Below are 12,133 nucleotides of genomic sequence, written 5' to 3'. Positions count from 1 at the left end.
TATTTAGCCATGTTGCTTGGCACCTTTCCTCAATGCAGCATTTTCATCTTGCTTTCTCTGAGTCTGGATGAGGACTGACTCTCTATTTTTCCTTTTCCCAGAATTCCTTAGTCTGGTGATCCCGCCTACACTTCCTATTTGACTACTGGTCAATCAGCATTTTATTAAACTAATACAAGTGACAACTCTTTACAGTGTACAAGAGCATTGTCCCACAACAGAAACCACAAAAAGCAAAAGTGCATACATGATTTATGGCACCTTTCTGACCTTACATGTACATACATGAACATATACACCCACAGGTGGGATGAAAGCTTGCTAACACGAACTCTACTTTTGAGTTAAAGCCCTCCTCCAGGTGTGTGGGCATGGCACCACGGTAGATGGTGTGTTTAACATATGTGAGGCCCAGGGCTCAACTCTCAGCACCCAAAACAAGCAAAAATCCAAATTGCCATCAAACAAAATAATTTTAAAAATTTAAAGTTAAAAATCTAAAAAAAAATAAAAATGTAATCTTAATAAATGAGCATTCTCTTCGTATATACACTTTGCATTGAGAGAATAGGAAATGGCTTATTTTTTATTGTAAGTGGAAACCTTTGGGTTAAGCCTGCCTGCCATGCAGCCCTCTTTGATGACAGTTTGATGGTGAATTGAGGAGTGGGCCGGGTCCTAGTCGACTTCTACATATTTGCGGCCAGATGTGCAATCAGGTCTCTGGCATCTTGCATGGTGGAGGGGATCTCTGAGCCATTCTCAGTCACCTGAGTTCCAAACAAGAACAGCTTCCTCTCATTCCCCACTTCCGACAGTGCTAGAGCGTCGTGGATGTCTGTAATGTGGTAGGCGTCTTCAAGATCCTTTACCCACAATGGAGAGAGAGGAGGACACATTGTTAGTCTGCATTCTTGTTGGACAGAAATATTTCCTCCTTATTCTAAATGACTCTACCATTTAATGCAGAAAATACTGAAACTTTGTTATTATGACTCCAGAGTTGGTATGAATAGAAACATTTTTATCAGAATTATTCCAGCATTTCTGACTTATCAAAAAGTACTTTCTGCCCACACCAAAGACCTTAATTTTTCTTTTCTTTTCTTTTCTTTCTTTCTTCCCTTCTTTTGAGTCATACACCTGTTGGGGTTAGAGGTGTATGCCACCATACCCCACTCATCAATTACTTTTTTTTTAATACTTATTTATTTATTATGTATACAATATTCTGTCTGTGTGTATGTCTGCAAGCCAGAAGAGGGCACCAGACCTCATTACAGATGGTTGTGAGCCACCATGTGGTTGCCGGGAATTGAACTCAAGACCTTTGGAAGAGCAGGCAATGCTCTTAACCACTGAGCCATCTCTCCAGCCCCCATCAATTACTTTTTTAATTTTAATTTTTTTCGAGACAGGGTTTCTCTGTAGCTTTGGAGCCTGTCTGGAACTTGCTCTGTAGACCAGGCTGGCCTCAAACTCATAAAGAGCCACCTGCCTCTGCCTTCTGAATGCTGGGATTAAAGGTGTGTGCCACCACCACCTAGCTATCAATTACTTTCTGCCCATATTTTACTGATTCTCATACTTATCATTTGTGAGTTCTTTGTTGCTATTATTATTTATTCAGATCAAAAATTTATAGCAAACTGGTGGGGTATATAGAGGTCCATGTATGTTGTCTTAGCTCCATAGCCCTAGAAGTCTACGAGGTTTCCCCTGGTGGGCTATGAATGGTGACTGGGTGTTGGTAATCACAATATGTTATACATAGAGCCCTTAGAGACTTCTGTGACAGAGTAACGGATGCAATAATATATAGATGATGTCTCAGGTTAATACATCTACTGAAGAAATTATAAAGGAAGATGTAGGGAGGAGACAGTATGGGTAGGAATTGAGGTTATAACCAAAGAATAAATAAAATAAGATAACATTTTTTATATGCAAGGCTTTCCTATCTAGCCCAAGCTGGTCTTGAACTTGCAATCCTTCTGTCTCTGCTCTCCACTGCTGAGATTACAGGCATGAACTTCCATGCCCAGCTTTCAAAAGATAACCTTTTGAAACCCCTGATGTAATATATTGACCTAGTGATTCATCTAAAAGCATAGACTAAATATTTTCACTAAAGAATACAAGCAAATATGCATTAATTTAGAATAGCTAAGACTTATATACTCAAGATGCTCAATCATTCCACAAGGACACTTGCTCAACTATGTTCACCATTATTCATCATGGCTAGAACCTGGAAACAACCTAGATGCCCCTCAACTGAAGAATGGATAAAGAAAATGTGGTCCATTTACACAATGGAGTATTACTCAGCTGTTATAAAGGCATCAGCAAATCTGAAGGCAAATTAATGGAACTAGAAAAAAAGTCCTCTTGAGTGAGGTAACTGAGACACAGAAAGACAAAGATGGTATGTTCTCACTCATTAGTGGATATTAGCTATAAAGTAAAGGGTAACTATGCTACAGTCCACAGTCCCAGAGAGCCTGGGTAACAAGGAGCCCCAAGAGGGAGACACATAGATCTCCCTGGGAAGGAGAAATAGAAAGAAATCTGGGTGGACTGTGGGCCAGTGGGGATGGGAACTTAAGAGACTGAGTTGGGGAGGGTGGGTGGAGGGGGAAATTAATGAAAGAGACATCTTGATGTGGGGATGTAGGGCATTTGGGGGTCAGGTAGAGGCCTGGTGCAAGGGAAACTCCCAGGGATGACCCCAGCTAAGACTCCTAGCTATGGTGAATGGGTAACATGAACTGGTCATCTCCTGTAATCAGACTGGTAACAATCTCAATCATCATCAGAGAACCTTCTTTATCCAGTGACTGATGGACATGGATGCAGAGATCCAGGGCCAAGCACTGAGCCAAGCTCTGAGAATCTTGTTGAAGGGAGGGAGGAAGGGAATAGGGGAGGTGAGAAGGGAGTAAGGGAAGGAAGGGATGGGTGGGGTAAAGGATAGGGAGTGGTTTGTCAAGATCATGGGAGAACCCACAGAGACAATTAACCTGGCCTCATAGGAGCTCACAGACTCTGAACCAATGACTAGGGCGCCTGCATGAACCAACCTAGTGTGACAGTTGTGTAGTTTGATCCGCTCGTGGGACGCCTGGTGGTGGAAGCAGGTACTGTCCCTAACATTTACCAGGAGCCTATTTCTAGTACTGGGTTGCCTTGCCCCGCCTTAGTACAAGGGGGGGAGCTTGGTCCTACCTCAACTTGATATGCCACTCTTTGTTGACACCCATGGGAGAAGGAGTGAATTGGGGTGGAGTTGGTGTGTGTGTGTGTGGGGGGGAGAACAGGGAGGGGAAACTTTGGTTGGGATGTAAAATAAATGAATAAATTTAATTATAATTTAAAAAGAATAGCTAAGTCTTTTATCATTAAGGCAAAGCAAAAGTCTTCAGTTTAGCTGGGTATAGTGGTATACTGAATACTCAAGAGGCAGAAGCAGGTAAATCTCTATGAGTTCAAGACCAGCCCAGTCTATATAAAGAGTTCCAGGCCAGCCAAGATTACATAGTGATATACCTTGTCTCAAATAAACAACAAAAAACTTTCAATTTGACAATGGCTCTGTTTATTCAATTTGATGAAGACAAGACACACAAACCACAAAAGGAAAAACTGGATAAATTTGATAAATAAAAAGGAAAATCTCGCCAGCCTTTAATCCCAGTACTCAGGAAACAGAGACAAGCAGACCTCTGTGAGTTCAAGGCCAGCCTGGTCTACAGAGCAAGTTCCAAGGCAGTCAAAACTATATAGAGACCTATGCAGAACTATGCCTTAAAAAGAGAAATGGGGGTCTCTAATGTAAAAATAGAAACCATAAGCAAAGCAAAATGAAAATCACTGAGATACTGGAGAAGATGTTAGTGATGCATATAACCAACAAGGGAATTTTGCAAAAAAATATCCAGTACCCTTATATATCAAACAGGAAAGATAGAGGCTTCTGGCCCATCTTTGTGGTAAACAGTATGCTTAGTACAAAAGACCTCGGCTCTCATTCCCAGCACCTCTCCCACAGGAAGAATCAGAGGTGAGAAAACAAGAGCAAACAGGATATAGGCCTCAGCCAACAATAAACACTTCAAATAAATAAGGATCATAAGAACAACACATTGGCAAAACGGATGGTTGTGACAACGGCTAGTCCCAATGAGGGGTGGAGCTTCAAATAACTATCATCTCCCGATGGAAGAGTGAACTAGTGTGACTTTGGAAAGCAATTTCGGAATAGCCAATAAAACTATTTGCAAATCCAAAAACCTAGCACTTCTGCACACTTGGGTACAAGGGCGCACACATTTGAAAGCTCACTGCAACCTTGTGACAGTAAACAACTGGGAAGAATAAAAATGACCGGCAATAGGAGAAAGGCCAGATTACAGTCCACCAGCATGCCACACAGGTGAAATGTGTGTACAGGAACTTCTAAATCTTTGCAATTCCCTCACCTACTGCCTGCCGGGGTTGAACCCAGGACCTCACATATGCTAAGCAGATTCGCTGTCATTGGGCTACAGCTCTCAGGCCCTGAGTCTTCGTAGTTTTAAGATACTTCACTTAAAAACGAAAAACAAATCATCAACCTTTTTTTTTTAAATGCCAACACAATATCAAAATGTGCTGGACCAGCCTCTATTCTTAATGCCAATCAAGATTTCTGATAAAGTAAGATCTATTGTAATTATTTAGTTTGCTTCCATGAACATCCCACTCATTGAAGACATAAGGGAAGGAAGGCATTGAGTTTTTGGTTGGCAGACCTAGTAATTGAGAGAATTTCTGTTCCAGTGTTTGGAAACCTAAAGGTTACGTGTGTGTGTGTGTGTGTGTGTGTGTGTGTGTGTGTGTGTGTGTGTGTGTAGTCATTGTCATCGTTGTAATAGTAGTGCACATAACAAAATTTACCATTTTAGTGTGCAATTCCGTAAAATTAAATGCATTCACAGTGGTTTAAACCATCACCATCAACTCTTCATCTTGCTACACTGAAGCTCTAGCTGTCCTAAGCTAACTCCACTTTCCTCCCTCCTATAACCCTTGACATCCACAGTTCCACTCGGTCCACTGAACAGTTGATGTCTCTGGGAAGACGCTCTATACGCAGAACCACACAGCATCTGTCCCTCTGTGGCTAGCTCATTCATTTAGGATAGTATCCACAGGTCCATCCGCATGGTTGCATGTGGTAGTACTTCCTTCCCTCTGCAGGCTAAAGTAACACGCTGTATGGACACACCATGTTTTGTTATGCAGTCATCAGCAGACAGACCCTTCTAACTTCTAACCTGTGGCTGTTGTAATCATAGTGCTACCATAAACATAAGTGTATAAAAGCAGACTGGCTCCCTGGTTTCATTTATCTGGGGTATATAAAAAACGTAGAATTGATGCATGATACAGGAATTCTGTTTTGTTTCTTTTTTTCGTAGTTGCTTGCACTTCCAAGGACTGTGTAAAAGCTTCGAGCTTTCTCCATGAACGTTAATTGCTTTTGATGCAAGCACCAAAAAAAAAAAAATTCAGTCAAGTGTAACTGGTCTAAAATAAAACTCTTTTTCTATACATAGAAGCCACTCAAAATTGTGTCAAATTAAATCAACAATCAGTATTGGTTTATTGAAATAAGTTCAATACACATGGTTAAATTCCATTTCTTCATGAGGCAACAGACTAGGCAATTCAAGTACTTAAAGGACACAAGACAATTATATTTACATTGAAAGAGTATATAATCCAGGAGACCTAATAAATTGAATACGCAGTATATTTTTGATTATCTACCTATTAAAATAAGACATGTCTGTGCTAATAATGAGAAACTATTGAGTGGAGGTTCCATTAACCTAGTTTTGGTGTGGACTTGCTTGGAAGCGAGGCAAGGTGCTCTACCAACAGATTAGCACAGCTTTTTACCTGTTTGTTGGCAAACACAACCAGAGGGAGCCCTGGGTTTGGCGCAATCAGCTGATGAAGGTATCTCCTGGCTTCAGGCAATCGACTGTGATCAGCTGAGTCTACCACAAAGATCAGCAGCCATACCTTAGGCAGGTACATATCCCAGTAGGCGCGGAATGGCTCACTGCCGCCAACTGCGGAGAATGGGAGAGGAAGGAGTCACACATGAATGAATGAATTAAAATCACAGGGATGGCCCCCAAGGGGGACTATAGGACACACTGGCCGGGTGCTCTGGTCAATGTCACTGAGTTACACTGTAGGCAACTCTGAGTGGCCAGAGGAATGTTACTGAGGGAATCGTTGGTCAAAGGGAATCACCGTCCCTCAGAGGTGGATCACTCATCCAGGAATGACAAAGAATCAGCATGAAAAGCCAGGCCGGGCAGTTCATGCCTGTAATTCCAGCACTCAGGCTAGTGAGGCAGGAGGTCTGTTGTGAGTTTGAGGCCTGCCAACCAACATAGCAAGACGGTGTCTCACACAAACAAACATAAAATTAAAAACAAACAAGCAGAACACAAAAGTATCAGTATGGGGATCCTAAATACTCCAGTGATGTCTCCCTGGGCACAGAAGAGTGGCCAGCTACTGCTTGTTCACCCAGCATAACTGAGAAAACAGGCATAAGGTACTAAGATAATGGAAGACAGTAGGCTGAATTGTGTGCCACTCTAATAATATATGTGTGTGTGTAGATAGATAGATAGATACATGGATGATAGGTAGGTGGATGGATGGATAGATAAAGTAGGTAGGTAGATAGATGATAGAGATAGATGATAGATAAATAGATAGATAGATAGATAGATAGATAGATAGATAGATAGATAGATAGATAGATAGATAGTCTCACTATGTAGATCTGGCTGTCCTGGAACTCACTATGTAGACCAACTGGCCTCAAAGTCACAAACTCCACCTGCTTCTGCCTCTGCTTCCCAAGTGCTGGGTAAATGCATGGCCCACCATGCCTGGCTTCTAAAATAATTTTTAATGTTTATTTTTATGAATGTGTATGTGTATCCTTGTGAATGTATGCTGTGTGTTTATGTGCCTGTGCATAGACCAGAAGAGGGCACTGGGTTCCCTGAAGCTGGAGGTATGAGCAGTTGTGAGCTGCCTGACATGGGTGCTGGGAACTGAACTCAGGTTCTTGGCAAGAGAAGCACATGCTATCTGAGCCATCTTTCTACCCAGCAAAACCATTGAAGCATTCATGGGAATGCTACATTCCTGTCAGTGTAACCGGTGACAAGCTGGTTTTTCAGTCATATTGTTTATTTGTGCTTTACAGATTTTCTTGATAAATTTTACCAGAAGTTTGTCTATTTTGTTTATGTTTTCGATGTACTAATTTTGGACTTTTCTGACCTTTGCTATTGTGTCTTTCTTCCCCATTTCACCGGTTTCTTAGCGATTTTCTCACCCTCCCCCTTTGTTTTTATTGTTACTGCTTTTTTTTTTTTTTCGACACTTTCTTGGCCTGCTCCTTTCAATCAGTAGATTTTTTTTTTTTTTTTTGGTCATTGTTTCTGGAGTTTTTGAAACAAGGTCTTACTACTTAGTCCAGGCTAGCCTCTAGCTCACGATTCTCCTGCCTCAGTCTTTCAAGTGCTCAGATTACAGGTCTGTAACACCATGTCTGGCTTCATGGTGGTTTTTAACAATGCCTCAGTTCTCCATCTTTTTCACTTTCCCATAACACCTTATCTTTGAGCTAAGAATTATCTAGAAGTGGATAAACCAATCATCAAGGCTTTTTAAACTAGCAAATGCTTAGTTTAAATAGTGTGTTAAAATAGTGCTTTTTGAGTCTGGACAAAAAGCAAAGATTTCACAATTGACTGTGGTGCCTGGGAAGAGAAGAGAGGGGCAGGTTCTTCTCATGTGGGAGCCAAAAAGGACAAAACTTATACATTTGATGCATGCTTTGGAGACAGAAAACCTCGGTGCTTGACTTGCAGAATGATGCCATAGAGAAAGACTGTCAAGGGTGATGCCCGGGGCTCCCCCTTGAGCACCTAGTGGAAGAGCAGGCCCCATGCACTGGCCATGGACTACAGGGAAAGGAACAGACAGGGGATAAATCATGCTTGCTTTGCTTGTTTTGTAACCACAGTTAGTCTCAAAGGCCATGTAGGAGTTCAACTGGAGGTAGCAGAAGACATCTGGACATGCTTGAACTGCTTAGATAATTCTACTAGAAGAGGTTTGGGACTGCGCCCGGTTTTGTTGTTGAGAAGGACGCCCATTATAGTTGCTTAGATGGCCGTGTTTCTGCAGCAGTGAGGGAAGGTGAAGGATGATTACAGGAGATCACAGGAGGGTATGCTAAATTTAGCCTTCCTCTAAGCCTCCTTTGTTGCCAGCACTACAAGGAGAAAATCGAAACAGCGGGAAGTGGATTCCCCAGCCCCCACCCCGAGCACCTAAGTATTAAACCCTGAGGTCTTCCTGAAGTGTAAAAGAATCGCATCCCGCGCCACTTCACTCAAGATTACAATGTCAGTAGATAACGCTGCTTCCGGCTTAAGATGGATGCTAATGAGAAGCAGAACGTACTCTCCAGGAACTCCATCTGCCTGTCCTCAGTGTTGATGCAAACTTCGTTGAAACCTTGGGTAGGTGCCAGGCTGTGCTGGACTCTGTTGGAAGCCAGCGAGTGGAGGACGCTGGTCTTTCCTGCTCCATCCAGGCCTACTACTAGGATATGGTTACTTTTCTCCTGAAATTAAAAAAAAAAAATCGATCAATAAACTTTTGCCATCGGGGCTGTGTGTGGCTGGCTTCTGACAGCGTGCCTGACTTGTTAGAACCTAACTGTAACCACGGAATTGCTAACCAGTCTAAACCAAAACTACCCCTACTCTGTAACATCACTCCCAGGTCCTTTTTTTATTGTCCAATTCCTTGTCAGTTTATCAGACAACAAATATATGAAAACACACACACATGCATGCATGTAAGCATACATACACGCACACACACACACTCACACAGCGCATGCACATGAACACACATCTTAGAATTTACGTGCCATGCAGTGTCATAGATCTACGGATACCAGGACCAATATCCATATTGTGTGTGTGTGTGTGTGTGTGTGTGTGTGTGTACTCATGCATAGGGGCACCTCAGCATGCGTATGGAGGCCAAGGGACAATTCTCAGGAGTTGGTTTTCTCCTTCTACCATGTGAGTCCTGGGGATCAAATGCAGAGTGTTGGCCCAAAAGCAAACATCTCTACCTGCTGAGCCCTCTCCGGCCCCCGTTTTGCACCTGGGATTATCATTTATTGGCAACTGCACTGGAGTGAGTTGTCGATGGCACAAGTATGGCTGGCACCCAATATGGAAGCATTTAAGGTCTCTTATTTGTCTTGTCTTAGCAGTTGGATAATTTAGCTACAAAATATTAGGACAAAGGTCCTCTCTTAGGTTTTGTTTGTTTTTGAGACAGGGTTTCTCTCTGCAACAACTATGGCTGTCCTGGAACTCACTCTGTAGATCAGGCTGGCCTCAAACTCACAGAGCTCCACCTACCTCTACCTCCTGAGTGCTGGCATTAAAGGCATGTGCCACCACCACCCAGCTCTCACTTATGTCTTTGATACAAGTATCATGATTAAGCAGAAAGACTAAGGCTATAGAAATTGTCAAACCTCTGAGGGTTGAAGACGCGGACTACCACTTAGCTCAAAAGGTGATCTTAAATAGTATTACCATGGTGGTTCATGCCTTTAACCCCACTCAGGAGGCAGAGGCAAGTGAATCTCTGTGAGCTCCAGGCCAGCCTTGTCTACAGGGTGAGTTCCAGGACGCTAGGCTATGTAGAGAGACCCTGTCTTGAAAAACAAAGAATCTCTAGTGCAGCTCTTTGAGTCTGAGTCTGTTTTTTTTTTTGTCTTGAGAGGATGAACAAGAAAGGGTACCCTGGTGTGGGTGGGTGGGTGAGTGGCACCATCCCATGGGCCACAATAAAAAAAAAAAAAAAAAAAAAAAAAGGTGATCTTAAATAGTATTACCATGGTGGTTCATGCCTTTAACCCCACTCGGGAGGCAGAGGCAAGTGGATCTCTGTGAGCTCTAGGCCAGCCTTGTCTACAGAGTGAGTTCCAGGACAGCTAGGCTATGTAGAGAGACCTTGTCTTGAAAAACAAAGAATCTCTAATGCAGCTCTTTGAGTCTGGTTTTTTTTTTTTTTTGAGTCTTATTTGCTAGCCCAGAGTGGCCCTGATATCCCTAGTGCTGGAAGTGAAACACTCTCATCTGCTTAAAAAAAATAAAAAAAAAATTAAAAGAATCTGTGTGAAAGAAAGATGTTTTAGGGCATGGCCTAACAGGGACTTAATGTAAAAAGCATGATTTATAAAGGCCTCTGAGTTTTTTGTTCTTGGAGCAATAAATAAATAAATATAAAAAAATAAAAAATTGTCTTTTAGTTGGTGTTTTCTGGTACACTCACCTGAACCTCTGTTTGTGCATGCGCGGCTAGGCCAGAGGCTGGTACTTTGTTCCATGAATGCTGGGGATCCAAATTCAAGTTCTCCAGCCGCACTGCACCCACGGAGCCAACTTCCTAGCCCTAAGGAATTGGAACTCTCACGACTATTTCATATCTCACTAGATATGAAATTCTAAGTCCTTACTTCCGTTCCCGTTCTAAGTGTTACAGTGTCGTTCTGAGAATATGCTACGGTAAGGAAAAAGGACAGCGGAAGTTGTTCAGACTGTACTCTTTAAAGGGACAGAGGCACCAAGAAATCGCTGTGGGTTATATCCCCCTACAACCGCCACTGTGATTCCTACCCAAGCTACCCTAATCTACTCTACCAATTCTAAGAAGACTACCCCCGCTGCTGAAATGAGGGCGTATTTTATACCGGTTGGTCATATTTTGACAGTTTTGTATCCGAAGTCTTAGGAAAATATTGTGCTAAAATCTGTCCCCTGCTCCTCACCATGCCCCCGGCCTATCTTCCCTAGAAATTCCACACTCACTTTGGCTTCTATTCTGCTTATACTTTAGTCTACACTATATGTTTTGGGCTGAGGTGTAGCTCAATGGTAGTTTACTGCTGAAGCCCTGGGTTCTACGTTTATCTAGCCCTAGTCCACAACTACCAGAAATAAGGGGAAATCGCAGGGGCTTACATATCCAGAGTGCAATGAAGAAGCCGCGCCCTGGGCAAACCACTCCGCTAGGTACATACTCAAATCGAATTCTGATCATCACTGTTCTTGTAACAGTTATTTCTTCCATCATCTATGATTCGAGTCTGTGCTTTTGCCAGGGATCAAGTCTCCGTTAACAATTCCCACTGTTCAGAAGTAGAAAGCGGCTCTGAGCCAAGGAACCAGTCAAGGAACTGGGAACACTAAGCGACAGAGTCATTTCTGACCAAAACAATGCCTGGGCTTCTGAGACCAATCTGCGTCCCTCCCATGGCGAGTTCTGAAAGCCCTGCAAACGGTAACTACAACGCCCGCGGAAAAGAACCGGGAGCTCCCAAACACACCAGGTACTTATCATGTCCAGGAACCCTATCTCTTCCAACCAAGACTATATTAACTGCACGTGCTGGGAAGAGGATTCGGTGCTGTTTTCAGCATTGCCTATGTGGTCCGCACCAGGTATGAAGCGCAGGGACAGAGCCAGGAGCCGGTCCCTGCGTTCAACTTGGACCAATTAAGAGATCCCTGGTCTCTCCACAGTAGACAATAACGGGTGCCGGAAGGGGTGAAGTTGGGGGCGGGGATACGTTCGAACCTTGGCACATTCCCCCACACCCCCGCCATCCATAGACAGACGCCCTCGGACAAGATCCGGTTCTCTGTGTACTTCGGGGGCGACGTAACAGAGCCCGGCGGGTCTGAATGCCCACAACCGCCTCGGAGGCGAAGCGGGTCCCAGGTCTCTTACCGGCGGCGGCGGCGGCGGCGGCGGTGGCGGCGGCGGGTACAGGATTTTAATCGAGGTGCTGCTGCTGTCTTTGACCTTTTCTGTGACCTGTTCCTCCTCATTCTCCGTCCCTTGCTCCTCCTTGATTTCCTTTCCTTTCCCATTCTCCTTGATTTTCACGTCCACACTCTTCCTTTTCTCCTCTTCCTTCCCCTTGTCTTTCCCGTTTTCTTTGATTTTC

At 43.4% G+C, this 12,133-nt stretch overlaps 1 protein-coding gene across 4 annotated transcripts in view; it reads right to left on the bottom strand.

The window, feature by feature from the left end:
* Positions 1-583: 583 nt before the first annotated feature.
* Arl9 (ADP ribosylation factor like GTPase 9) overlaps positions 584-12,133 on the bottom strand; it is a 12,161-nt gene continuing 611 nt past the window's right edge. Inside the window, exons 1-5 of one of the 4 annotated variants that reach the window (XM_005359379.2) lie at positions 11,510-11,805; positions 10,456-10,683; positions 8,554-8,716; positions 5,947-6,122; positions 584-866 (exon numbers count right to left, since the gene is read on the bottom strand). In XM_005359379.2, the coding sequence (XP_005359436.1) occupies positions 690-866; positions 5,947-6,122; positions 8,554-8,569 (369 nt within the window). In that variant the 5' untranslated portion in view covers positions 8,570-8,716; positions 10,456-10,683; positions 11,510-11,805 and the 3' untranslated portion in view covers positions 584-689. Of the gene's footprint in view, positions 867-5,946; positions 6,123-8,553; positions 8,717-10,057; positions 10,075-10,455; positions 10,684-11,509; positions 11,806-11,913; positions 12,127-12,133 lie in introns of those variants that run through there. The other 3 variants (XM_013350769.2, XM_026785292.1, XM_026785291.1) reach the window with 3 other exon arrangements.

Source organism: Microtus ochrogaster, linkage group LG1, assembly GCF_000317375.1.
Source record: "Microtus ochrogaster isolate Prairie Vole_2 linkage group LG1, MicOch1.0, whole genome shotgun sequence".
Classification (NCBI taxonomy): Eukaryota; Metazoa; Chordata; class Mammalia; order Rodentia; family Cricetidae; genus Microtus; species Microtus ochrogaster.
Note: the sequence above shows the minus strand (reverse complement) of the source record. Positions and strands in the feature narration are given on the sequence as shown.